Source organism: Neovison vison, chromosome 9 (assembly GCF_020171115.1).
Source record: "Neovison vison isolate M4711 chromosome 9, ASM_NN_V1, whole genome shotgun sequence".
In the NCBI taxonomy this organism is placed as follows: Eukaryota; Metazoa; Chordata; class Mammalia; order Carnivora; family Mustelidae; genus Neogale; species Neogale vison.
This window is the reverse complement of record NC_058099.1, coordinates 77,922,677-77,950,560: the sequence shown is the minus strand read 5'-3', so window position 1 is coordinate 77,950,560 and position 27,884 is coordinate 77,922,677. Positions and strand designations below refer to the sequence as shown.

The 27,884-nt window shown below is 42.9% G+C and overlaps 1 protein-coding gene across 1 annotated transcript; it reads left to right on the top strand.

The window, feature by feature from the left end:
* On the top strand, nucleotides 1-23,693 carry LOC122916764 (spermatogenesis-associated protein 31D3-like). Its single transcript, XM_044264159.1, has 4 exons — nucleotides 1-4; nucleotides 108-486; nucleotides 20,686-22,828; nucleotides 23,637-23,693. Exons 1-4 carry the CDS (start codon nucleotides 1-3, stop codon nucleotides 23,691-23,693), a joined length of 2,583 nt encoding a protein of 860 aa, XP_044120094.1.
* The last annotated feature ends 4,191 nt before the right edge of the window (nucleotides 23,694-27,884 follow it).

Here is a 27,884-nt window from a genome sequence, read left to right as displayed (position 1 = left end):
ATGCGTATATCCACTGGAGTGAATTGGGATTCAATTGGCCACCTGTGTAGGGGCGGGGCTCAACCACCCCCATAAAGGTTGGTCTGCGAGGCTGTTGGGGGGATTAGAAGCAGGAGAGCTATTGGAGGAAGAAGAAGGAAGCAGAAGAAAGAGTGGGCGGGAGCTGAAGAAAGTCCGCGGAAGCAGAAGAGCTGTAACAGTTCTTGTAAGAGCTATAAAGGCTGTAAGAGCTCTTGTAAGAGCTATAAGCACCGCCAGCGGTCCCACCGCCAGCGCCCCAAGATGCCAGCACCGGGACCCCAGCGGCCCCGCCCACACACTGCGGCCCTCAGCAGCAGCGCTGCGGGTGAACGGCCTAGACACCAGCAACCTCGCTGTGAACGACCTCGCCACCCTGACCACAAGCTGCCTTGTCATCCTGAGCCACAGCCTCGCTGGAGCTGCATCATTCCAGGGAGCGGCTTCCTCTGCGAAGAGGCCTCCTAGGTGAGCGGCCCTGCGGGAGCAGCATCATAGGGGAAGAGGCTTCCTCCAGAGTGGCCTCCTCTGGGGAGCAGCCTTGTCAGAGTGCCGTCATGGGGAGCAGAGTCTGTGCATTCAGAGTTGTTGTTCTCCTTGTCATGGACACTGTCGACGTCGCCTCTTCGTCGTCGGGAGCAACATCAGCAGCAGCAGCCTCGTCTGGAGTGGCCTCTTCTTGGGAGTGACTTTGTTGGGATCATCGTCGTCACTTTTTCATGAGAGACAGCCCTGACCGCGTCGTCATCTTTTCGTAAGAGACAACCCTGACCGGTCAGTTTGATTTTTTGATGCTTGGTGTGGAATAAAGCTTTGTTTGATTTTTGCTTTATATCAGTCTCGTTCCTTTGATCACGGACCCTAACAACCATTGCCCTCAGTTTCTAAATTCTAGTATTTTTTTTTTTACCTGCTTTGCCCTTTCACTGAGTCCCTTGACTGAAAAGTCATCAAGAAATACAGATCCTTGCAAATGTCTTGTGTACCCATCTTTTCATTTCCCATGGTAATGATCTACTCCAAACCCACTCTAAGTGATCTACCACTGCATAACAACACAACAATCACTTAGGGATTTAAAACAACAACCATTTCATTTGTTCATGGTCATTAACTCGGGCAGGGTTGGGTAATAGTTTTTCTGCAGGCTTGCCTAAGGTTATGTAGTCATGGTGGCTTCACGGTGGCTGCATGGTGTTAGAAGGCCTCACTCATATCTGGAAGTTGGTGTTGGTTGTTAGTTAGACCATGTCTTCAAAAGGCTAGCATGGGCTTTGTTACATGGGGACAATGTTCTAAGAGGCTAAGTCCCAACACACGAATGCGTTTCAAGCCTCAGCTTATGTCATGGTTGCTGATATCCCATTGATCAAGGCAAGCCAACATGGCCACAAGGCAAGCCAACATACCCTCAATGTGGGAAGGCACTATACAAGATTACAGAGAGAGGGACTTGTACTTTATTAGGTGCCCTTATTGTAACAATGTATCATACTTAAAGTACTGGGATAGTCTCTAAGACATTCTCTTAGGTTCCTGTCCTGCCGACCTTCTTCTGTTCATTCTAACAACCACAATTGGACAGTCCTTCTTAAACACCAATTATTCTGTCATCCTAGAGCCCAGTTATTCTCAATCTATGATAATTTTGTTTCCCGGGAGACATCTGGCAATGTTTGGAGACATTATTGGTTGTCACAATTTGTCAAGGGAAAGATCTGGATTCATAATAGCTCCTTATTATCATCACAAAATGTGAATATCAAACTTAATTTTCCCCTCTTCTGTCTAACCATACCATTTCCCAGCCTTCATGGAAGAGTTGGATCCTTCTGTTCCTACCAAAGTTTCCACAATTTCACTGTGACCTGTTCACAAAGATATTACTTAGTATGAATTATGTCAGCTCAAATAAACAAGGCACAGGAAAGCCCCCCCCTTTTTTTCCATGGTTTTACTTTTCAAGTTCTATTCTGTCTGGAATTTGGTTTGGGTCAGTTATGAGTTATAGAATTAACTTCACTATTTTTACTGTTTTTCTAGTTGTTCTAGTTGTTCTAACACTGGTTATTCAACATTTGTGGAGGAATGCCATATATTTAGGATTCTGGAAAATAATGTAAATTCCATTATATCTTCTAAGTTCTCAATTCATATTTTTTAATAATAAACAAATTATTAGTTAATTTTTACAAGACATAGACAATCAGCAAACTGAATTTCCTCAAACTGTTCCATTATTTTGTTCATTTTGAAACCTAAAAAGTTCCGGGGTTCCATACAGAAGTATTTGTTCTATGGATTCCTCTATTTCCTGGAAGATTAACTCATTACAAAAATCTCAGATTTCCTCCAAAAAGTTCAGATTTCACATGAGGAGACTAGGGTTAATCAAATAATTCTTGAAATATGGGACATTTGAAATGGTAGTTTCAACTCCAAAAACTCCTCGAATGTTTTTCTTTCCCTGGCTTGTCTATCATTCAGGTAAATGGTATCCCAAGGACAGAGGCCAACATAACTGAAAAGTATCTAATGTCCCTCAAGTATTCTTTCCTGAACTCTCAATGAGTTTCAAAGTACAAAGGAACTAATATGATTTTTGTGATATATGAGAAGTCATGAAAACTTGGTATGGTCTTAAATGAAGTTACCAGAAGCTATTTTCTGGGAAATATTTAATGATGGCTAGAACTCTGTGTTGACAAAATGGAAACAACACTGAGAATTTATAAATAATAATAATATAAACATTAAATAATAAACCAATGCACAGCTGATACCAAGTTTTCATTTTGTGATGACATTTAGGACTGAAAGAGAAACAAGTGGACAAAAATCAATATTCTCTTACCATCTACAGTTTTCGCAGTTTTTGAACCACATCCAGGGTGACATTCTTGCAGAAACTGAGTTTCACATGTTCCAAACTAATGTGACAATAATTAGCCAATGAACAAACTCTGGAAAGGAGAAAGAGAACAAAAAGTTATGAGAATAGATAGTAAAGTGTACTTTTTTACGAAGTTTTCAAAAACTCAGCCCCCAAATTTACCTTGGCCTTGCATGTTCACTCACCCCACTCTATCCCTCCTCCCCTACCAGTCCTGCCCTCCCATCCAGACAGATACTGCAAACATAGTTCCCTAAAAGAAGCACATGCAATGAACACACCTAATAAAATTTCCAGACAAAAACAAAAAAAACAAAAAAAGTAAAGAAGACATGGGCAAAGATCTAAAGATTTCAGATTCTACTTGGAGATACTTAGAGAAAGGGTAATAGTAGATAAATCCAGAGGGTTATTACAGTGTTGCCATTTTGATGGGTATTTAGTAATAATAAAGTAAAAGTGATCGTTATCTTAACATCTGGCACCAGACTTACTCCCACAAGGGACCTGTCTTTGTTTGGGCTAATACTGTGCTAGAAGTTTGTAGGAGGAAAGGACCTGCAGAACAACATGTGATAGTTCTGCCACTCTTCATGGACAAGGTTGGGTTTTTCTTCCTCCTGACAGCTGGGTAAAGACCATGGAGTGGGGAGAGACAGAAGGCAGAAAAATGGGGCGAGGCCAGAGCTGGCAAGGTGAAGTTGACGGGACACTTGAGAATGAGAGAAGATATAGGCCTTTCTTCGGGTTCCCTGAAACATTTCTACTGAGGTTTATTTCACTCACAACTGAGATAGAAGAAGAGGCTGAGTCACCATTGTGTATGTGAGAGGGAGCAGGACCCCAAGAAGCACAAGACAGGAGGGGACCTGAATGTGTAAATCCCACTCCAGGATTTGTCAGAATCATGAGCATGGAATTTTGGTAACTTTGGAGAGGTTACCTAGATCTCGGGAGTAAAATGTCTTCTCCCAGGACAAGGGATCCATGTATAACCTAAATTGAGCTAGAGCACATGGAAGGAGGGACAGAGGGAAAGGGAGAACATCTCCAGCAGACTCTGCTCTGAGCACAGAGCCAGAGGTGGGGCTCAATCTCATGACCCCAAGATCATGACCTGAGCTGAAATCAAGAGGTGGATGCTCACCTAAGTGCCCCACACCAGTCTGTGTTTTAACAAGTCTTCTGAGTGATCCTGATGTACATAAAAATTGAGAATTACTGGTCTTAACGATGGCTCACAGCCTTGGCCACACAGCAGATCCACCTGTGTTCTGATGATTAGCAAATATGGATGTCAGAGAATCATTGTCAGTGATTTTACCAATCTAAACAAATTGTACTTCTAAGAAACATATTACCGAAAGTAAATCTATAACTTAAAGTAAAAAATCTCTGGGAAGCAGGATTTTTTTACTGACCTTCTAGTTGGGCTCCCTAAAAATAGTAGTTCTGCTTTAACAGAATCCATATTCGGTATTTGTGCCCTCTAAAAGCATTAATTCTTCTGTCCATTTCAGACTCTTCAGGCTAGTTACCAGGTCTCCATTTAAAATTGGGGGACTATGGGAAGGCAGGAAGAATGGGGAATAGCAAGAAGGGGAGAAAGTTAGGGCAAGTAGGTTTGTAGCAAACATATTCCCACTATCCCCAGAACTGTTGGGAAATGGGACAGTCATCAATGTCAGAAACATGAGATGGTCCCATGGAAATAAAGCCATGCCAACGTTAAAGGCAAAGGAACTTTCAAACTTAAATGCTAAGTATTATCATCTTTGCTCTCTAGATATATACCCAGATAGTATGTGTGGCCTGTACTCACTATCAAAGATGATCTGGTTGGGGATATTGAATATTTCACATAGCATACCATGGAGAGGTCTCCTAATGTTAACCAGGGCAAGGGGAAAAGCCTCCCTGATAGACTGTCCCTGAAATAGAAATAGACTGTCCCCGAAATAATTCCCCATGTTTAATACTGGTGAAAGCACATATCCGTAGTAAGAAATCCATGCTTTTCAATGTTAAAAGAACATTACACATACAAAAACCTCAGCAATTTCTGTCCTCTGCTTTAAAATAGATATTTTCTTATGGCACTTGGGTGGCTCAGTCAGTTAAGCCTCTGCCTTCTGCTCAGGTCATGATCCCAGGGTCCTGGGATCAAGTCCCACATTGGGCTTCACTACTTGGCTAGGAGTTTCCTTCTCCCTCTCTCTCTGCCCCTACCCCCCCTAAACGCATGCTCTCTCCCTTTCTGTCTGTCTCTTTCCCAAATAAATGGGTAGAATCTTAAAAAAAAAGTACACTTTCTTTAGTTTTCAATTAATAACAGAAAATTTGGAGGACTTTAAATGTCTTGATAATATCCATAAATATTGAAATTCTGATATCTCTTTGGGTTCCACTGAATGATTAGGCCAGTGCTCTCAAGTCTTCCCTATAATAATTATGAAAACTAAAAGTTCTTTACAATGGGTTTATTCAAACCGAATAATGATAATTTTTACTTTCTAAGAAATAACCACCTTAAATAAGTAGCATGAGTGTATACATAGTGAATAATACTCATTATTTGAAAAAAAATAATTTTAATAGTATTTATAAACAAATAATAATTCCTAACACAGAGTGCTTTTCATATTCTCGCTCCTAAATCTTTTCCTGAGTTAAGTCACATAGTCCCCTCGAAGACCCTGAGGCAGGACCTATCATTTTCATCTTCGATTACTGATGAGGAAAGTGAGGCACAGAGAGGTTTAGTATCTCATCCAAGGTCACCCAGCTAATGAAAGAGCTGGGGTTTGGGCCAGGGAATTGGGCTCCAAAGTCCATGCTAAATCAATCCTGCCTCTCAAATGAAACAAATGATTTAGACTACTTGCCCAAGAAGAATTAAATGAGTGTTTTTCTGAACGTTTTAGTTAGAGATCTTATTGCTTCACAGAAAAAAAAAAAAAATGTAATCTGCTTCTCATTCCTGAGTGTCTATCAGTAAATGAGTGGGCAAGACTCTGTTTGATAATTGTTCCTGTTCATTTCTGGTCCAAACCTCAATGATAATATAAAAACCACAGACGCAAACCCAGGTTTCTGTTACGTGTTTTCATGAGCATGAAAACAGTGTTTCATGTTTTCCTCTAAGAAAACAAGTTCACTAATGTGAGGAAGGCAATGTAAGGACAGGTTTCACATTGCTATAAATGTTTCTCTCAGGCTATTCAACCACTTTCGGAAGTCCCCATCGCTTTCAGAATAGAACATTCTTTTCTCCTACAATCAAATAAATCCTGCTCAGATAGGCTCTGCTGTAGAGGTACCCGTGCTCTGAGAGATGCAATAAAATAATAAGACACCCACTCATGGGCGCCTGGGTGGCTCAGTGGGTTAAGCCGCTACCTTCGGTTCAGGTCATGATCTCAGAGTCCTGGGATCGAGTCCCGCATTGGGCTCTCTGCTCAGCAGGGAGCCTGCTTCCCTCTCTCTCTCTCTGCCTGCCTCTGCCTACTTGTGATTTCTCTCTGTCAAATAAATAAATAAAATCTTTAAAAAAAAAAAAGACACCCACTCATGTCGTATATTTGCCTACTTGATCACCTCTCTCTAAATTAAGCTACTGAATGGCCTGCTTGGGGGCAGTAAACAAGGCAATGTAACTGGTTTTGAATTCACATTTGAATTAACTGAATGTTTTATTGGAGACAAAGTAAAATAGAAAAGGAAGATCCTGAGGCAGCATGAAGCAGATAATCCAGTAAGAGTGCCAGGAGAGCCAACAAAAATGGGGGTGTTGCCAGAGTTACCAACACACACACACACACACACACACACACAGCCTACAGCCTACAATCTCCATGTCGGTAAGATAGTGAAAACCAGCAAAATAAGCTCTCAAATCTGGGGTTGTTCTCTCCTCTGTACTTTAATTAGTATGATCCAGCCTTTGGAGACAAGCCAGAATGAAAAAAAAGAAGTCTGTAATTCTGCCTGTTAGTAGGTTCTAGCCTTATGAAACCCTCTCTGAAGTGAAGCCTCTGGTACATATCAGTGTAATTAGAGACACAACACCCTTCTACTGTGAAGGTTGTCTCCTAATTAGGGACTGACCGGAGCTGTGTATCATTCATGCAGGCCCCCCGCCAACAGTAACACAGGAAAGACTCAGGTTCCAGTCAAGTCACACTTTTGTTAGTTCTGTATCACCCAGACAAGGGACTTTTGTCTCAGAGACAAAATCAGTAAAAGCTAACGGTGGCTTATCATTAGCCCAGCACACTGTATATTCACTTTTTATTTTGTTATATTTCAGTCAGACATTTATAAGTGAAATCCAAACACGTATAGTAAGATGATCAGTGGGATCATAAGCACAGTCTTTATCCAGATACTCACAGATAAAAGACAAAATGAAAGAAAGGTCAGCGGGGTGCGGGGTAGTTTCCATCTATAACGTGGCTTAAGCATAAAAAAAAAATTGGGCCTGAAGGAAAAGCAGCCTCAAGGCTATAATGAAGTATATTTATGATGTCTTCCTTTCTATTCTATTCTACTGATTTTTCCCACATAGACATCTGTAGGATCTGACAAGCGTCCTCTGTCTACCAACTGCGGCGTCCATTATGATTATAGACAGACGTGATTAGCAAGAGGGATATTGGTGAAGTTGCAAAGAGGAGAGGAAGCATGCCGGTTCTGTAAATCTAGCAGAAGTGTGTGTGGGCCCAGTGGTCTGCTAACCCAAGGGCATAGATCTGCGGTAAATACTGTCGTAAATGAATGGAAAAGACCAGGGTAGTTTGAATTCATGTCTATTTTACATGCCACTCTTATTTCCATTCGGACCCATTTCCAGACCCTGCATCTAGTATATAGATGTGGTTCCACAGGAGGAAACCAAGTATAACCTTTATATTTTTTGTAGACCAACAGGGGATTACACCCTAAAATACCACCGCAGAACAAATGAATTCGATAAAAAGGGCTTCGTGTGTGACTCTTCCAAACTGATAAATGATTGTCTCATATATTATCTTTAATCAGAGATTTTAAGTTCAACAGATGTTAACTAGACTTATTGTGGTGATAATTTTGCAGTATATACAAATACTGAATTTTTACGTTGTATGCCTGAAACTCATATAATATTAGTTATCAGTTAAACTCCAATAAAAAAAAATAAGTAAATCAAGCAACTTAGCTCAGAAAAATAGGACAGTATGTACTTATCATTGTAACACATTGTAAAGTATGTATGTTTTATACATATTCATGTATTCTACTTTAAAATGTATTCAGTGTATCAAGAAAACCTGAGAATCACCTGGAAAAGTTTTCATGAAATGGTACACTGGAACAAATATTTAACAACATTTTTAAAAAACTGATCATTAATACCATAATATCTATAAAGAATATTTCCTAACCTATGGAGCTACACATATGTATGTTTCTTTTTTAAAAGATTTTATTCATTTTTTTTAAAAGATTTTACTTATCTATTTGACAGAGTGAAAGACACAAGCAGGTAGAGCAGCAGAGGGAGAGAGAGAAGCAGACTCCCCACCAAGCAGGGAGCCCGAAGTGGGCCTCGATCCCAGGATCCTGGGACCATGACCCAAACCAAAGGCAGTTGCCCAACCATCTGAGCCACGCAAGCGCCCCTAAGATTTTATTTTTTTGAGAGAGAGAGACAGAGAGACAGAGCATGAGTAGGGAGAGGGGCAGAGTAAAAGGTAGAAGCAGGCTCCCCAGTGAGCAGGAAGCCTGAACAGGTCTCAGTCCCAGGTCCCCAAGATCACAACCCTGGGCAGAAAGCATCCACTTAGCTGACTGAGCCACCCACACCCCCCCCAAGATATATGTTTCAATAGTACAAGGGAAACCCCCCAACACAGAAATAAATAAATGCAAAATACCATTTAAAAAGGGGGAGACTGCTTTCCCCCTTTCCTCTGCTGCTCCCCCTGCTTGTGGTCTCCTTCTCTCTCAAATAAATAAATAAAAATCTTAAAAAATATATATTAAAAACATTTAATGTCAAGAAGCATCATCAAAACAAATCAAAATAAGATAAGCTGTCCATAACATTGGCTCTCTATGTACCAGAGCACTGAGGTCTCCACTGGCGAGGCAAGGCAGGCAGGTCCACACACCGCTGTTGGAAGAATGCACTGTACAGCCTTTCCGAGAGCACTTCAGCAATATTAATTTGAAAGCCTTAAAATTGTTAATTTCCTAATTTTTTGGACTAGTAATTCTATTTTTTAGGGCTTTCTATGAATGAAATAATCAAAGATGCAAATATTTGCATACGAGGATATTTTTTACTATGTTATTTTTTATAAAAAAAGTCAGAAGCAATCTCTATGCCCAACAATAAGATAATTTTTAAATTAAGTATATCATATTTATGTAATGGGATATCATGCAAACATCAGAATAATAGTTTTGAAAATTAATGGTTCATTAGGAGAACATGGCGTAAGTTTAGATGGAAAAGTGACAAACAACTATATTTATGGGATGATTCATATTTAAGTATATTAAGTGATTTGTAAGAAAGCTTTTGGCAAATATAACCTCTTTTTTTAAAAAATCACAATGTGAAAGAATTTGTTCTTGCCTAGACTTCCTTTTCCTCTCCTCTGCCCACCTGAATCATACCAATCCTTCAAGGATTATCTGAGGTTAAACCATCCTCCAGAAGTCACCCCCTCTTAAAGGATGTGTATGCTATTTAGATTTTTGCATGTGTGTGTGTGTGAGAGAGAGAGAGAATTTTCTTAAATTAGGTGATAAGTACCTTGAAGGAAGTACTTGTCTGAGATATTTTCTATCCCTTACTGCAAACAAATCTCCTAATTATTTTTAATTTATCATCTATATAAAGCATGCCGATTAAACTCGATGACGGGAGTTTGTTGCGTCACTCCTGGAATAGTCAGCTCTTGTGATTCTAAGGAGTAAAGACTTAACCACAAAGCAATCGTTTGTCTGAAAAATTTTAAAGATATGTACCCGTAAGAGCAAATAGGTACAAGAACATTATTTGATGTTTCCAGGAAAATAAAATGCTTCCAGTAAACCATTACCCTGCCCTCCAACTTCCCTGCAAACTAAAAATAGTAATAGTAATAATATCTAGAAGCTAGAGAATCTGTTGACTTCTTATAATCATTAAAAAGTTGATTGGGGGCACCTGGGTGGCTCAATGGGTTAAGCCGCTGCCTTCGACTCAGGTCATGATCTCAGGGTCCTGGGATTGAGCCCCCCATCGGGCTCTCTGCTCAGTGGGGAGACTGCTTCCTCCTCTCTCTCTGCCTGCCTCACTACCTACTTGTGATCTCTCTCTGTCAAATAAATAAATAAAATCTTTAAAAAAAAAGTTGATTCTCCGTAAGTTTGATTATTCTAAATTATTTTATAGATATAAAATCTCGATTTTCATGAGACGAAATAATTTAAGCATCCTTTACAATGTTGCAAAACTTCAGACAGTAATTATTAAAGTGTGTGTGACCCTTCATATTTGTACACATTCCAAGCCAATATCCCCTCTATGTTTATTTTATTGTTTTTATTTTTTTAAATGTTTTCAGGTATCTTTGGCAAAGAAGATATTTTAAGTAACCAACCCTGATTTGGAGCTAACCCACAAATGACCCTGTGGTATAGTAAATGTGTTAGGTCTTATGAGAGATGGAATGAAGTACAATTAATCCCTTAAAATCATTTTTTTACGAGATGGCCCATTCAGAGCTCAAGAATATATTTGTTAAGATATAAGCTATAAAAGCAACCAGATGTGATATATGGGCTTAGGCAACAACTGTCATCAGTGTCTTACTCAGAAAGTGGAAATAATGCCAGCTCTGAACACTTCTCCATGAGTGTTAATTACATGGTGTATACCAAGTTACCCCCCAACTTAGCTTAAAATAATATCACATAATATCTCTGTTTCTCTGCCTCAGGAATCCAAGTACAATTTAGTTGAGTGGTTCTGGTTCAAGGTGCCTCATGAGATTGTAGTCAGACTGTTGGGAGGGCTGAGTCTCATCCACAGGCTTGGCTGTGGGAAGATTTCCTTCCAAGCTCACTCACATGGTTATTGTTCCTTTCTGGCTGTTGCCCAGAGAATTTAGTTCCTCACAGTGTGGACTTCTTCCCAGATTGCCTGAGTAACTGCTGGCTCTCCCACAAGAAATAATGAGCGAGACAGAAAGAGAGAGAAAGAAGAAAGCTGCCCTAGATGGAAGGTTCAGTCTTTTATCACCTCGTCTCAGATGTGAGATGCTATCACTTCTGCTGTGTTCTGCTGGTCTCCGAGATCAATGCTAATATAGTGTTGGAAGGACCTACACAGGGCATGAATTCTAGGAGCTGGAAATCCTCAGGGGTTAGTTTGGGAGCTCGCTACCACAATGATAGAATATCATGTATCTGTTATTAACTGTGATCAAATATTAAGAGTCACCGAAATAGGCATTTTGTCACATCCCTTGACTTGCTTGGGGCCCAGGAATGCCATAAGCAGATTCAGATTCCTTTTGGCCTACCACATCATGGTCTACATTATGGGCTGCATTTAAGGTGCCCTTAAAATGACGAACTGAAGTGGATAATTAACTCATGATTCATTTTTGTAAAGCAACTGGATAAAAAAGGACAATCTCTTTTCCCTACCCTCTTTTGCTTATTCCTGTAGAGCTGAGGTCTAGATATTTGAGCTGGCGGCAGCTTCTTGCCAACACGTGGATTCCTGCATTGTAATCTGTCGGTTTTCACTCACATCGAGGTACCTGTAGAGTTTAAGTAAAAAGGATTTAGTAGGGGCTTTTCATAAATGGGCACACTCAGTTTCCCCTTTCCTAGCCAGCAGATCAGGAGTTGGTGTTTCTAGATGGGGAAACATTAGTGTCATATTTAACTGAGCCGCTGAGAGGAAAGGACACTTCACTGGAATTTGCTGTTACAGAGAAGGCACACACCGATGCAATTCAAATCACATTGTCCTTTGCCCAAGTCTTACTTTCCTAGAGATAGAGATCTGTCTACACTGCCCCCCACATCTACTTAGTTAACTATCATGAGCTCTAAGTATTTAAACAAGTTTAGTCTTAACCTAGAATTTCATAGATTGATCTGATCATGAGAGTTATTTTAAAAAGCATTAAAGATGGGGTGCCTGGGTGGCTCAGTGGTTTAAGCCTCTGCCTTCACCTCAGGTCATGATCTCAGGGTCCTGGGATCGAGCCCCACATTGGGCTCTCTGCTCAGCGGGGAGCCTGCTTCCCCCTCTCTCTCTGCCTGCCTTCTGCCTACTTGTGATCTCTCTCTGTCTATCAAATAAATAGATAACAATCTTAAAAAAAAAAGCATTAAAGATAATATAAGCAAGATCTCTATGACCAGAGTTCAAATAAAGCTCAAATGTTTTGGCAGCTTTTATTTAAGTATTTTTAAGTGTCAAAATCAAGACATAGAATAAAGAGGTTTCTAATCGAAAAGCTATTTGAAAAATCATTGTCAAATTTTTGCAAGAGCAAGAACAGCTTCAGCTTTCATAACAGGGAAGGGCTTGTAATATAAACATCTACTCAGATATGACAAGAACTATATTTTAACATTTTATTATTTGTATTATTTATATTCCTTGTTATTAAGCTCTTTTTTTGTTGTTTAATGTCAAAAGTCACCTTGGAGAGTCAGTTTACAACAAGCCCATGAGACAAAAATCACTTCCAGGGTCTTCTCTTCTAGAGTCTTTCCAGAAACCACCACAGGTTCCCTGCCTGGCTTCTCCAAGGAAGCAAATAAGCATTTCAGAATGCCTTTGCTTGATCTGCATGAAAGCCAGCAGTAGGTGCCCATAAAAAGGGGTGCATTTCTAGCAGCAAGAATGGCATTGTTTGCCTTTTACTCCCTTTTCCCTCTTCTAAAGGAAACAGGACATCCTTAAGAAATGAAAGTCTTGGGGCACCTGGGTGGCTCAGAGGGTTAAAGCCTCTGCCTTTGGCTCAGGCCATGATCCAGGGTCCCGGGATCCAGCCCTGCATTGGGCTCTCTGCTTGGCAGGGAGCCTGCTTCCCTTCCTCTCTCTCTGCCTGCCTCTCTGCCTGCTTGTGATCTTTGTCTGTCAAATAAATAAATAAAATCTTAAAAAAAAAAAAAAAAAAGGAAATGAAAGGCTCACTAGACAGGCACAGGGGCTGGAGTCAAAAGTGCTGGTTTTGTGTCCTTGTCCTCTGATGCATCACATGACACCCAACCCCTCCCCTCGCAGAAGGCAAAATTCCATAGAATTAGGGTACCCTTATCTACTTATGTTGCAAATGAAAGATTAAAACCAGTTTCCTGATGGGGAAAATATGACATCAGATGTGCAGCCAGATGACTTGGTGTGGAGTCTCATAGTGCCATTTATTAATTATGCAAATTTGGACAAGTTACTTAATTCCTTTAAACCCTAGTTTCCCTTGGGGAAAAAATAATGGGAGTAACTGTTTATCATTTAGTTATTATGTTGATCAATGTATGTGTCTACTCTTTCCCTCTCTAGATCCTGTAATGTCATGGGAGATTTGCTGAGCCCAAGAATTCTTCAAATCACACTTAAGTTCTCTGTCTACAACCATTTCCACCCTCTGGATTCGGGTGATGAGAATCTTTTCAAAAGCTACCAAGGAGGCCTCTGACACTCACACTTTGAATTATTAAGAGGTCTGAACCTGTCATTTTCTTTCTTCACTAAGTCAATGGTACTTAGCAACAGCCACTCAATTTCACAGTGTTTAGAGTTGCTACTTCCCCATATCTCTCCAGTGCCTAAGAAACTGTGCCGGTTAGTGCATCCCCTCCACCTGCATCTCACCCCTTTCTCCTCAGGTGAAAGTCTTACTAGTTGCTTGTTATGGCGTCCCAAAGACTATCAGTACATCACCTACCACTCGTGATCCAGCTGGCAAGTTAGATCTAACTACAAAATTCTATCCTTAGCATCTTCTTCTCAGATCTATTTCTAGGACAAACCATCTTAGGTAGAGTTTCTTAAAAGTGGAGCATGAGATGGAGGTTCTTATTCAAGTCACTAGAGGAGTATTCTCAGGAGAAAAGGGGTGAACAGTGCCTGACAGAGCAGGCCATAAAAGCTAATCATGAATATGGTCTCGATCAAAGATGAGCTTTAGTCTGAATCCAGGGGGAAGTTTTGGAACACACCCTGCACTAAGTAATCTCACCCTAAGATGAGGAACCAGGCTTGCATCCCTTGGTACCAGTCAATTGTTAACTGAAGTTTGTTGGGTGGGTACTGTGTAGCTTTCCAATTGAGGAAGCTCCTGTTTGGCCAGGGGTAACTCTCTAGAGAAAGGGCCAGCTGTGAGTTGTTAGCAGCAAGCACTTGTGGCAGCTTAAGTGTGGGCACACTGGCAGATGAAAAGGATCCATGCACCAATACCATCCCTACAACAGATCAGCGGGATGTCTGAGATTCCGTACTCTAGAACAGTTCTTGGGTGATGCCAATGTGACTAGGCCAAGGACCACACTCTGAGTGGTATGAAATAGATTGTTTTGTTTTCAGGTTTTTCTACCTTTCCCCCCTACATCCCTTTTACCTTTCTTTCCTTCATTTTTCTCCTTTCTAATTATGCTGAACTCCAAACCAGTTTCTGGGACTGCATTCAGAGATTTGGGTATCTCCCAAGTTTTTTGTTTTTTGTTTTTTAAAAAGAAAGGGAAGAAAAGCCTCAATTTACTACTTTTCTTTTGATACATCCAGTTACCTAAACTAGATTTTTAAGCAAGATGCTTTCTTCACATGAATAAACAGTTCTTTTTACTTTTTACATTATTTATGTCATTTTTATTTTTATTTGCATATAGCTGATACACAATATTGCCTTAGTTTCAGATGTACAACTTAGTGATTTGACAAGTTTTTGCATTATGCTGTGTTCACCACAGGTATAAATATAGTTCTTTTGGACAGGTTTATTCATTTATTCATTCATTCAAGATTTATTCACCCATTGGGAAGAGAGAGTGTGCACATGTGCATGGAAGTAGGGGGAGAGGCAGAGAGAGGGAGGGAATCTCAAGCAGCCTCCCTGCCATTCGGGGAGTCCCATCTGGGGCTCGATCTCAAGACCCATGAGATCCTGACCTGAGTGGAAATTATGAGTCTGATGCTTAACCTTAACCAACTGAGCCACGTAGGGGCCACAGGTCTTTCTAAATATTATAGTCTTGGGATCTGATTCAAGAACAAGGCAGGACTCAGCTTTTCGTGAGAAGACCAGTAATAGCAGAGCTACCTTGAAGTAGGAACCACAACCAATCTTTTGATTTCAGTGTAGCACTAAAAGAAGTATTTACAAGCCTAATTACTCTGGGGTCTCCCTACTGGATGGGGGCCCCTAAATGTGAGGTGAGCCGGTTTGGTGGAAGCCTGCAGGGCACGCGTGGTGAAAGAATTCACCTAAGGCAGAACAAAGGAGATAGAATAAAGCTTGAGCACACTGCAAGGGAGCAGCAGGCAGGACAGCAGAACAGAGGCTGGGGCAGGCTGTCGTTATAGGGGGAAGGTGAGGAAGTATGGGAACATACAAAATTTTTCTTTTTCGGTACCTGTGTCTGGGTGTAAGTAACCTATTGATCAGCTAGGGCTTAGGGATATTTTGATGTGGGCCACCCACTGGGCTTGTTCGAACTCAGCCAGTGTGTCACTGTGGGCTCTTCCGCCTGACTCAAGTTTCCATTGTTCAAGTTGATTGCCTGAAAGTGGCCTCCACAATTACTTCCAACTTAGTGGGAAATGCTGAGATCCCAAAAAGTTAAGGAATGTATTCAAGGTCGCACAAGTGACTGGCAACTTTTGGATAAGGTACATCCTCATCCTTGGGCCTCTTGTTATGCTATGCTACAATTAATTTGAAAATGGATCGCTGCACCTTGAAAACAATTTTCAAAGTAGGGCTACCAGCCATCATTTTTATATTTACACTTTATTCTTAGAGCACAGTGGAGCAGAGCATTGACATGAAAATAGAAATACTGTGTCAAAGCCAAGCTTCAGGGCTCTAGACACTCTAGAGTGGACTGAAAGGTCTTAGTTTAGGATGCCAATATTCACTTCAGAGAAAATCTCACATTATTATAGCATCATCCTCTTTACTGTAGAAAATTTTTAATAAGACCATGATACCTGCTTCAGATTGGAAAAGATGACTTTTATTGCTCTCTGCCGTATCTTAAGTATTGCCATTATTCATGGCATGGAGGTGACTGGGAAACAGAATGTATTCAGTATAGTACAAGACTATCTTTCTCTATTCACATTAAAATTGGGACATTATTACCATAATCATTAACATTATCCCCCTACTCCTCCCCCTTCTCCTCATCAAAATTAAGTCTCACTGAGGGCTCTGAACCCGGCATCTCTTGGCTTCCAAAAGTAGCTATTCATTAAATGAAAATGTGTCTGAGACTGCATGTCAGGATGAGGAAGAAGCGGTGTCTCTGGGCAGGTCTGATCTTCCACGCAGGTGACCTGTTCCTGCAGAACCGAAAAGAGACTCTGCTGGGCCAGGGTGAAGGCTGTCCTACCCTTTCACAGATGACCCCTGCTAGGCCAGGGGTGTCAAATAAAGGGCATCCCAGTTTAAGAAAGGCGTGAGAAGTTAGGAGGCAGTTCAGAGGACAGTTGCCATGAACATAAAAGAGTTTAGAAAAGAAGATGGAGGAAGGGCGCCTGGGTGGCTCAGTGGGTTAAGCTGCTGCCTTCGGCTCAGGTCATGATCTCAGGGTCCTGGGATCGAGTCCCACATCGGGCTCTCTGCTCAGCAGGAGACTGCTTCCTCCTCTCTCTCTGCCTGCCTCTCTGCCTACATGTGATCTCTGTCAAATAAATAAATAAAATCTTAAAAAAAAAAAAAAAAAGAAGATGGAGGAAGAGTAGAGGGAAGTACTGGGATTATTTAAAACTGACAAAAAGGAGCCTGGAAAAACTGTCACAGGTAGTTGATTCTCAAACATACGTTGGGATGATAATCTAGGGTGGAGCTTCTCAACCCCTTTTCCTGGCAAGACACTCCTAGGAAAGGATATACAAGGCCCACAAGGGCATCCAGGTGAGGATCTTCAAGACTACATTCTGCAGGAAGGATGGGACACTCCTGGGTCCCACCCTGCCACCAGAGGAGGGGATCAGTAGCTTACTTAGCAGCCTGCCACCTATCCCGGCCTTTGGGGAGTTTATGTTGAAACCCCAAATTCATATGATTAAACCCTAATCCTAATGTGATGGTATTAGGAGATGGGGACTTTGGGAGGTGATTAGGTCATAAGGGTGGGGCCCTCATAAATGAGTTTAGTGTCCTTAGAAAAGAGACCCCAGAAACCTCTCACCCACTTTTTCTGCCACATCAGGTTGTAGGGAGAAGAGGAACCTGCCTGTGAACCAGGAGGAAGGTGTCAACAGACACTGAATCTTCTGTGCCTTGACCTTGGAATTCCTGTCCTCCCGAACTATGAAAAATATGTGTGTGTCGTTTAAACCACCCAGTCTATGGCATTTGTTACAGGGCTGCAACTCACTGAGAAGGAGCTTGTACAACTATTAGGGTGTTGATGTACAGAACACAGTATTTTAGGTAGAGTAAGAAGACCTGGGGTCAATATTTTATGAAATACTGAAATAAAAGGAGAAAACACTTTATTCTTCAATATGAAATATACTGGATTGTTTTGTCAAAGGGTGTGTGTGTGTGTGTGTGTGTGTGTGTGTGTGTGTGTGTTAGCTGGTCCCCAAACATTTTATGCAGCTTAGCTTCACTAACTTTAGGAATACGAGTGCTGCACAGTTACCCCCAAGACCATTTGAAGGTTTAATTATTTACAGTCATTTTACATTGACTTTAGTTTTGGGATTATTGAATAATGTATTATTGAGTTTAATTGAGTCAGCCTCTCTGACGGAAGATACTAAAGGCCGAATGAAACAAAAACTGAAGCGTGCTGTGCAACATGTACGAAACTAAGTGAGTGTGAAAGAACGTTAAGGTCTCTATCTGGGTTCATGGAAGCCAAACACATTTTCTTTTAAAGGTTTTATTTATTTGACAGAGAGCACACAATCAGGGGAGCTGCAGGCAGAGGGAGTCGGGGAAGCAGGCTCCCCATGGAGCAAGGAGCCAGATGTGGAGCTTGATCCCAGAACCCTCAGATCATGACCTGAGCTGAGGGCGATCACTTAGCCGACTGAGCCACCCAGGTGTCCCAGGCAAACACATTGAATACGAAAGCTGGATCTGAGGACCTAAGTGATCCTGAGTGTAAATGTCAGGGTACAAGCAAAAACTCCAGGTAGCCTTGCAGACTTTCAAGGCATAGACCTGGTAAGACCAAAGCCAAGTTCTCAAACAGTGAAGAGGGACCCAGGCAATATATGAATTATACATGGAACGACAGAAAATTTCATAAGTTTCATAAGTGATGAAAAGGAGTAGGAAAATAGGATGGCAGACCTGAAGGACCAGGAGGAGGGAGGGGTCTTCTGAGCTAGTAGGTGGGGAGGGGCTCTGGACACACCTTGTTCAACTGTCCTCTCCCTCACCCTCAGAAACTCTTTGTGACAGTGCTCTGTGATGTAAGCCTGGGGAGGATATATATTCAGCGTGTGCACAGTATAGGCTGTCTTGCGATTCAGATGATGGAGTTCAAACACTGGAATGTTCTCTCACTTCTGAATAGCGATACTAAACCATGTCTGAGCTTTGCCTCAACATGCTTGGGCATTGATGCCAACCTTACCTTCTTTTGTGGTTTGGGATTGCTCCTTCTGTTCCTGTGCTACCTGGTGGGGATTCCATTTCCAACGTGGAAAACCAAAACCACCCAAAAGGTAAGAAAACCTTGGGGAGGGGGGGAACGCAACATAGATTATTACGGTTTCCATTTCTAATCCCAAATTTTACTCCTTTTTTTTTTTTTTTTTTTTTAGATTTTATTTAAGACAAAGGAAGAGAGCACAAGTGGGGTAGAGGGGCAGAGGGAGAGCGAAACAGGGAGTGCAATGTGGGGCTAGATCCCAAGACCCTGGAATCCTGACCTGAGCCCAAGGCAGACACTTAACCAACTGAGCCATCCAGGATCCCTAATCCCGGGTTTTAAAAGGAGTTTGGTAGAGTGGGAGAAACACCTAAAATGGGAAGTCTTAAGAGAACAGACATTCACTCCTCTAGGAAAAGAGGCCTGGCAGGGGTAAGTGTTAAGAAAGGACTACGGTTTCTACTTGAAACTACAGTCTATCTGGGTATGGTGGTGGTTCTTGGATAAAATCCCAAACTCAGGGATTCTGTAGTCCTGGATTGGGTTATTTTGAGAGGATGGGGTCTGTGTAAGAGAACAAAGTTTCCCAGCACTCGACCATATCGAGTCACATTCCCATGTCCAGCATCACTCGATCAAGGCTTCCTTCATGCTGAGCTGATCAGGAGAACACTGCTAAGCCTCTGAGAAGACAGTGAGGTCGGAGCTATGACCTAGGATACAGGGTCCTACCTGAGGCAGCACAGGTCTGACTGTTGGGCTTCCTTTTCTATGTCCTCATTGAACAAAGGACTTCTGATTGGGAATACCAAGTGTGGACCTCCTAGACAAAGTCATCCCCTGGGTTTTCCAAAGAGTAAATATTGACAACATTTTATCACCTTTAAAACTGAAAAAAGCAAGGAACACAAAGTTCTACTAAAGTCCTAGAATTCTTGCATAAAGGATGTTTCCACTTCTGAGAGAAGAGAAAGACATGGGTCCAACCCCCCTCATTCTTTCCATTTTTCTTCTAGCGTCAGGGCAGAGCCAAGAGGAGGAGGAAAGGTGGGACTCTGGAAGGTAAGGTTCTGCCTATTCCACCTGAGCTCTCTCCAAGGCTGATCCTTGCTGTCCTCTCCATGAGGGCCCAGTCCATGAACTCTGAGGATGCGAGCTGCTAGATACATTCCCTCAGAGGAGAGGCTCATGGAAATGCAGCCAGAGTGCAAAACCCTTCTCAGATCCCTGCTCTGACCATTATTGAGCATGAAGCAGTGATGGATCTGGACAAGGAGTGCTTCCCACTAGGTGGCCGTGTGAGATGACAAGAGTCAGAACTTCGTCTCCTGACATTGTGAAAGCTCTCTGACATCATGGACCTTCAGGAGTCTTCCCTGACCTCTCTGCTTCACAGAGGTGGTCTGATCATCACATGGATAATTTACATGAAAGTACTTTATACAGGAAGCTAGATTACTAACCAGCTTCACATCATTGGCCATTTGCCCTCATCTATTGATTGTTGGGGCTTTCAGAGTCCAACATCCCAAGGCTGTCCTATAGGGGGACTCCTGGATTAATACCTCTGTTTCTGCTTTCACTATATAACTCAGTCTCCTGTTTCCCCAGATGGCAGATGGTACCAACGGGAAGTGGAGGAGACCCGGAAGCTGATCTCTATTTTAAGAAGGTGACCAGTTTTTCCCCTTGATCCTATTGCCTCTTAGAGCAGGTTTTATGCAATTGCAGGATTCACTGCAGTCTGTCATAGCCATGGGGTGGGGGTAGCCATAGGAACAGATATTGGGGTGAAGGCTGCTGAGTACACTGTCAGGTCATAACAGTGGGGCATTGTGAAGGGATAGCAGGCTTCAGGTGGCCCCTCCCTTGTCAGGTCTGCTGGCCGCCTCCCCTTGTTCTGGTCCTGGCTGCAGTTTTGTACCTCCTGTCTCCTGCAGCCCCCTCGGCCGGCATCATGATACCATCCACTTTCGTCAACTGTTATGTCCAGACCCCTCCTGTGAGGTATGTAATAGCACAACTGCTGAGATCAATCGGCTGCTGTTCCTGCAGACTCTGGAAGATTCTACTTCCTTGGCTTCCACAGCTCCTGTGACTTCTTCATCGTTCACTCTCTCCACTGACTTCTCAGCAGTCCCTCCAGGAGAGCTAATACCAGCTTCGCTGCCTGAGTCTTCCCCACCACCTGCCTCCATCTTCTCACCTAACCCAGTGATCCCTGTGGCTAATTTCTTTCCACCCTCACCACCGGGTGATTCTTTGCCACCAGAGCCCTTTCCTCCCTTGGATTCCAAATTCCCAATAGACCATTTCCCAGCCCAGCCCCCTGCCTTTCCACCTCCTGTCCCACCCCATCATGCCCATTCAGTGGACCGTAGCGTCCAAACAGAGACAGTGTCTCTAAATACCCTTTCCCAAGATGTCAGCCCCTTACCGGAGTTGTCCCAGAGGGTGAATCCTACTGAGACCTTTGCTCGTCATCACGCACCACCAAACCAGTCTGCATCACCACCGCCAGACTGCAATTTAAGTGTGACGCGATCTAAACCAATTTCCAAATTAAGGAAGGGTGTTCAAGAGAGCTCACCCCCACAGAGCTCTGGTAGGTTGTCTACTTGTATCACAGCAAGCAGAGGCATGGACCCCTCCAGCTTGTCAATTTTAGACCTCCCTCCGTGGCAAACTCATGCCAAAGGCTTCTTCCCTTCAACCCTGGCTCCACGTGATTTCCATCAAGCCCTCCCTTCTTCGGAGGCTTCTTCCAGGGGAGACCCTGTAGCCAACCTTGTCGAGCCTGGTAACCTCTCACTTCTCAGCCCTGATGCCCTGGCACTTCTAGAGAAACAAGTGCAAAACAGGAGTGACTTTCTCAGGGGCAAGGAAACAAGGCGATCTTTCCCAAACCGAACTGATGCTTTCTGGAGCAGCAAAGGCCAGTCCAAGGAGCTGCCAATGCAGCAGCAGCGCCCATATCCTACCACCTTGGAAAAGGGCCATTTACAGCAAACCCCCATCCAGTTCTTTTGGGGTCTCCAAACTCCGCAACGTGAGTCCTTCTTCCCTGCTGCTGATGCCTCAGATAACATCTCGAATGCCTCCCCAGAGCAGGAGTCCCCAGGAGTTCCCCATCCACTTCCTCCATCCTTGCCTGAGAACCCGCCTCAACTCCTGCCTCAAACCCAGCCCCTACCTATCTCTCATGTCCAGCCCCAGGCCCACCTTCAATCCCCACTCCCAATCCGGCCATCTGGTCCTCTAGCCGACATCAGCATCTGTGGAGTGTGTTTTCACAGACCTCACAATGAATCCGACAGTCTCACGTCAAGAGAAATTCAACGCCTGGAATGGAACGTGTTGCAGAAGGTACAGAAACGTGTGTGGGGTTTACCCACTATAGTCCAAAGATCCCAGGAGGACTATGGTTCTTCTGCGTCTAACCCTTGTTTCAGCCACAAGGCCACCAAGGCCCCAGTTGTAAGCTCTGTCACTCCTGGGCAGTTTCCTCTGAATGAAGAGCTTCGGAGAAAACTAGAGCATCACCTTTATAAGAGGCTCATCCTACACCAGAGGGGCCTGCCCCGCAGGATCTATGACTCTGTAGCACTGACTCTTCCACAGCTACCTGAGTCTCAGCGCCATGGTGGACGCTCGGGGATCTCTAACAGTCCGATCAGGAGGAGTATGACCAAAAGTGTCTATGTGGAGCTTCCCGAATTTATTCTACAGGACAGTTCCTGCAAAGATGACCTGGAGAAGGATCAGGGACACAACCCAGAGAATAATATGGGGTATGGTTCTGAACAAAAACAGAGGAGCCAATCCGTCAAAAGCTCCATGGTATCTGTGGATACTACGGGACAGAGACAGCTTGAAAATGCCGTGAAGACTGTGCATAATTCATGGCTCTCCGTGGAGCAGACACCACTTGTTTCTGAGAAATCCCAGAATGAAACAAAACAGGAAAGTTTGCCACCATCACAGGGTGAGGACGACTCCCTGAATACTTTCCAGGAGCTTCCCCTTGTTACACCTACGGCAGCACAGACGCTGGAAGACCACATTAAAAGGCTTAATAAGAGGGTGACTTGGGGCCTTCCCCCTAGGGTCCTTGAATCCATTCAGTGCTTTAAATCAAAAGAGTCCACATACTCCGTTGCAAGCTTGAAATCTCTCCGTGGACACAAAGCAGGAACAGCCAATTCAGCCCCCATCCCCGATCATCCTCTCCCTGCCACCTCAACTGTGGGCAGGGAGGAACAAAGAATTCTCAGGCCACCAGCCACTAATATCACCCATCAGACTCCTACATCTGTCAAACGTGACTCCATAGGCAACAGATGGCCCCCAAGGCCACCTAGAAGGCAAGGTGCGTTCAGACGGCCCCAAAAACTGCCTATAAGGCAAGGTGTGCTCAGATGGGAGCCAAAGGTCAAAAGTGCAAATGCTGATGCCGGAAGAGGACAGGAACAAGGCATAAAGGGGAAGAATACAGAACCTGGTGGTATGCCCACAGAGTAAATATTTCTCTAGTAACATGTTGTCTGTTCTGTGTACTGTCTTGGGAGCAAGGGTTTTGGGCAAATCAGTTCAGCCGTTACTGATTGCTTCCTTCGGCTTCTAAAAGGTGACCAATCTCCTGGACCTCTTGGGAAATATGTATCATGTGCCCCCAAAAACCCCAGAAGCCCATTCTCCCTCTGACGGGATCTCTCTCCTGTCCCATGGCTTAGCCTTCCTGAAAATATACAGTAGCTCACACCTCTCCCCTCACTGAATGTTTTACACCCTTTACAGTAAGTCTTCTATATCGGAGGAGAATCAAAGACAGGTATAGTTTTCAGAAAATACTGATTAAGACACTGTTGTTTCTTCACTGTTATTGTGTTAGCTTAATCATGACTTAGAAGTCAGTGATCAGAGGATCCCACAGGTGGATGAACTCTGAATGGGAGTGTTTTGGGGGGGATGGGGTGTTGTTCTTGGGCTGGTTGGGGGTAGCGTCAAAGAATATCCTAGATGCTGCTGATGAATCTGTCCTTTAAGTCACGTTACACTTGACATTGAGCTTTCCTACTGGAAGTGCTTCCCCTCCCTGGGTGTTTCTTCAGGCTGTTGGACTGAGGATGTTTTTTGCAGAACAAAAGCATCACTTAGCTGTTAGTGATAGGAATGTTGACAAGGCAGCTACCACCTTCCAGGATAAGGCACCTTTGATGAAATGAGAAGGTGAAAGAGGGACCTTGCTGGTAGAACAACAGTTTATGTCTGATCATCCCCTTCTCAGGACCCTGTCCCGCTCCCCTCCTTTCTCAGTCTGATCCAGGCACCACCACTTGAGGCAGACTGGAGCCTTGCATAGCCTACCGATGCCTTATACCAAAAAGGCATGGTTCTGTTCCTTGAGTATGCAAGCAATACCTGCAGGCTGTCAGGCATGGCATCCCCTTTGGGGGAAGGTGATCTTGGTGCCTGCCTTCCATCCACACTCGATGACAATATATAAGATACGGCCTTTACTATGGCTAGCATGGCGGTATGCCACCTTCAGTATTCACGGCCTTAGTGGAGCCATGGTAGCTCTTCCCCAGAACACGTGCAACTTATGAACCAGAGGTGAATTCTAGACTGTGCACCAGGATACAGATGTTTGGGGGCTTATCATCGAACTCCATGGAATGCTTTTTTTTTGGGGGGGAGGCCCATGATGGCACACATTCCCACACTTAAAACAGGGCTCTGTAGGGAGGGCAACTCCACCTTCAGACTGGGACTCAAATGGGGTGAATGTGCTAGAGAACACCTGAGGTAGTCTTCTGGACAGTCTCAGGACTGCTCAGTGCTAAAACAAAAAAACAGTTGTCTGAGGGTTTTGAAGGGACGGCGTGGGAGGTTGGGGGGACCAGGTGGTGGGTATTAGAGAGGGCATGGATTGCATGAAGCACTGGGTGTGGTGCAAAAATAATGAATACTGTTATACTGAAAATAAGTAAAAAGTAAATAAATTTAAAAAAAAAAACAGTTGTCCATGACCTCTCTCACTACCACACTTGTAGCTTCTTGTCCAGGTTATCATGGACCCTACACTATCTGAATGTTGGGGTCACAGAAAGAATGCAGATTTGATGCGGTGGAGGCCCTGAGGGGACAATAGGTGGGATGGGGCCCCGGCCAGGAACCTGAACCCTGAACCCTGGCCCCAGCCAGGGAACCTGAGGAGGGGGTACAGGAGGCTCTAATACCTATGCGGACAGACCAGCCAGTCTGTCCGCATCTAATTTTAGAGTCCATTATGGCCAATCTAGTGCACTTCGTGCCACCCTGTAGAGCTTATTACCGGGAATACTTCTGGCGTCAGAATCCTATAGTTTGACATTCTGTCCCTCTGCCTCATGCCCCTGTCCTTCCAGTTTGTATGTCCCTGTTAATTTTTCTACTCCACCTCATCCACTTTCCACTTCTTGCCTATCCAGCAAGGCCTTGTTCTTCCTTTCCTCACTGATGGATTATCAGGTAACCAACATGTAAAAAGCACCAGTCCAGCATAGGAAAGAGTCCCTGGTACTGGAACAGCGTTGTCTGGTGACATGTGGTAGCTGCAGTTGTGGTGAGCACAGCACAGCATAGAGTTGCATACCTGACACTAATGTGATACTGCATCAGCCATTCTTCAGGTAAAAAACAAAACAAAACAGAACAGGCTCTAGTATAAATGGACGACCCCATCTAATCCCCTTCGGTCCTTCCTGCCTGGCAAAATCTTGTCTCTCTGCCTTTTTAGAAATGCCTTTCTGTATGTAATTGGTTATTGTTGGATTAAATCTCCCATGTCAAAACTGAGTCTAATCACAACTGAGTCTACTGATGCCACATGAAATTCAGTCCCAGCACTACCTGGAAATCATTCATTCACTCCACAAATACTTACCCAAGACTTACTAACTTGAACAAAATAAATGGAGTTAGGTCACTATTTCCTTAGTACAGTCTCTCCTCAGTGTACCCAGATCTGATTTTATTTCAAATTTTATTTGACAGAGAGCAGGAGCACAATCAGAGGGAGTGACAGAGGTAGAGGGAGAAGCAGGCTTCCTACCAAGCAGGGAGCAGGACTCACTCCCAGGGCACCAGGGTCATCACCTGAACCAAAGGCAGATTCTTAACCAACTGAGACACCCAGGTGGCCCTCAGATCTATTTCAAATTTTCTTTACTTTCCTCAAACTTAGGCCATCTTCATTTGCCCAGCAGATGTGCTGGACCACAGTTCACAGAGGAGCAAGAAAGCAGTGATCGAGCCTCTCACAAAACAAAACAAAACAAACCCAAATCCTTCCCAAAAAACCTCCCCATTCTTCTTTTTCCTCTTCCTTCCCAATCTCAAAGGAAATATACTTTCTGAAATGTCTTTATTGAGAGTGAGCTAACTTCTAGTCTTGATGGACTGATCCACCCTTGCCAGGTCTCCTCCTGACCCCTCCTCCCTCTCCTTATGAGGCACCCAACATTTTTTTTTTATGGTTTTACTACATCTTTTTTTTTTAATGGTTTTTACTACAGAAACATGTCCAAGAGCACATATAACAATATAACTTCGCACATATCTGCCACCCAACTTACACTGTTATCATTGGGCATGTGTGATACACTGTGATTAAAGTGCAAAAGCCCCTTTAAAACACCTTGCCATCCACCTCTGAGACATATGCTATGCATCCGTGTCAAAGCCCTCACATTTCTTTGATATTTATCGCCTGTGCTACACACTTTTCACAACAGGTGTATGCAGCACTGGTGTTAGAGGCTTTGGCAATCAGTTCGGCTCTGCCTTATAGTCAACGCTGAGGAGCCATCTGCGTGAATTCCTCAACCCCACAGAAGAAGTAATCTTATGGAGTAAATTCAGGGCAGAATTTCACTGTCCCTTAATCACTCGGTAACTGTAATATTCCAAAAGCATAGAAGAACATCGTCTATGTTTTTGAAGGCTTGACATTGTGTGCTTTCAAATATTTAGAAGAAAAATTTGTCATGTTACTTTTCAAATAAACTACTGTGTTTCCCCTATAATGGAGTAGATAAAATACTCCCCTCTTTCCCAAAATGCCATTAAAAGTAAAAAATTAGGTGAAAACTGCTCAATATCATTAACCATCAGGAAAATGCAAATCAAAATCAATATTTACCAAAACTTCACAGCTACAACGATGGCTAAAATCAAAAAGAATACAAATGTTGGTGGGAATGTGGAGAAATTAGAACCCCCATGCAATGTTGGTGGGAATGAAAAACGGTGCAGCTAATTTGGAAACAGTGTGGCAGTTGATCAAAAAGTTCAACATAGAGTTAATGTAAGACCCAGCACTTCCACTTCTTGGTATATACTCTCGAGAAATGAAAACATAGGTCCACACAAAAACTTGTAAACAAATGTTCATAGCTATCTTATTAAAAGGTCAAAAGTTGGAAACAATTCAAACATCTGTCAACTGAGAAATGGGTAAGTAAAATATAACGTATCCCTATGACATAATATTTTTTGGAATAAAAAAGACCAATCCATGCCACTACAGGGATGAACCTTGAAAACATATTAAATGAAAGAAGCCAGTCACTAATAACCACATATGTCTCCATTCACATGAAATATCCAGAATAGGGAAATGTAGAAGCAGAAAGTAGTTCATCTTAGAGCTGGAGGGAGGAGGGGAGAGGAGAATAATAGCAAAAGGTTGCAGATTTGTTTCTCATGACAACATTTTAAAATTGACTGTGGTGATGCTTATACTGAAAATCAAGGAATCATACATGTTAAATGGATGAATTTTATGGTATGTGAGCTGTATTTCAATAAAGCTAAAGGATTTAAAAATAAATGATTTAAAAATCCTTTAATAATCCTTTAATAAAGGATTTAAAAATAAATGCTTAATGATGACAAGAAGAGGAGCATAAAGGCCAAAAGTTGTCAACACATTTTTTGGAAGATGGAAATCCGGTGGAGGACTGGTAACTGACTAGCAGAGCAAAGTACTGGCAAATCAATTCACACCGCAAAACTCAGGAGAGGAGCAACCTGGTGGCACTAGAGAAAAAGGAAATTAGGTGTTCCATGTTAGTAAGCAATGTTGATGTTGAAT

Coding starts and splice junctions, on each gene's coding strand:
- LOC122916764 (XM_044264159.1), top strand. Junction 487..20,685: donor TCTGCGAAGAGGCCTCCTAG/GTGAGCGGCCCT, acceptor TGTCTCCTGCAG/CCCCCTCGGCCGGCATCATG. Junction 22,829..23,636: donor TTAAAAGGCTTAATAAGAGG/GTGACTTGGGGC, acceptor TTATTGTGTTAG/CTTAATCATGACTTAGAAGT.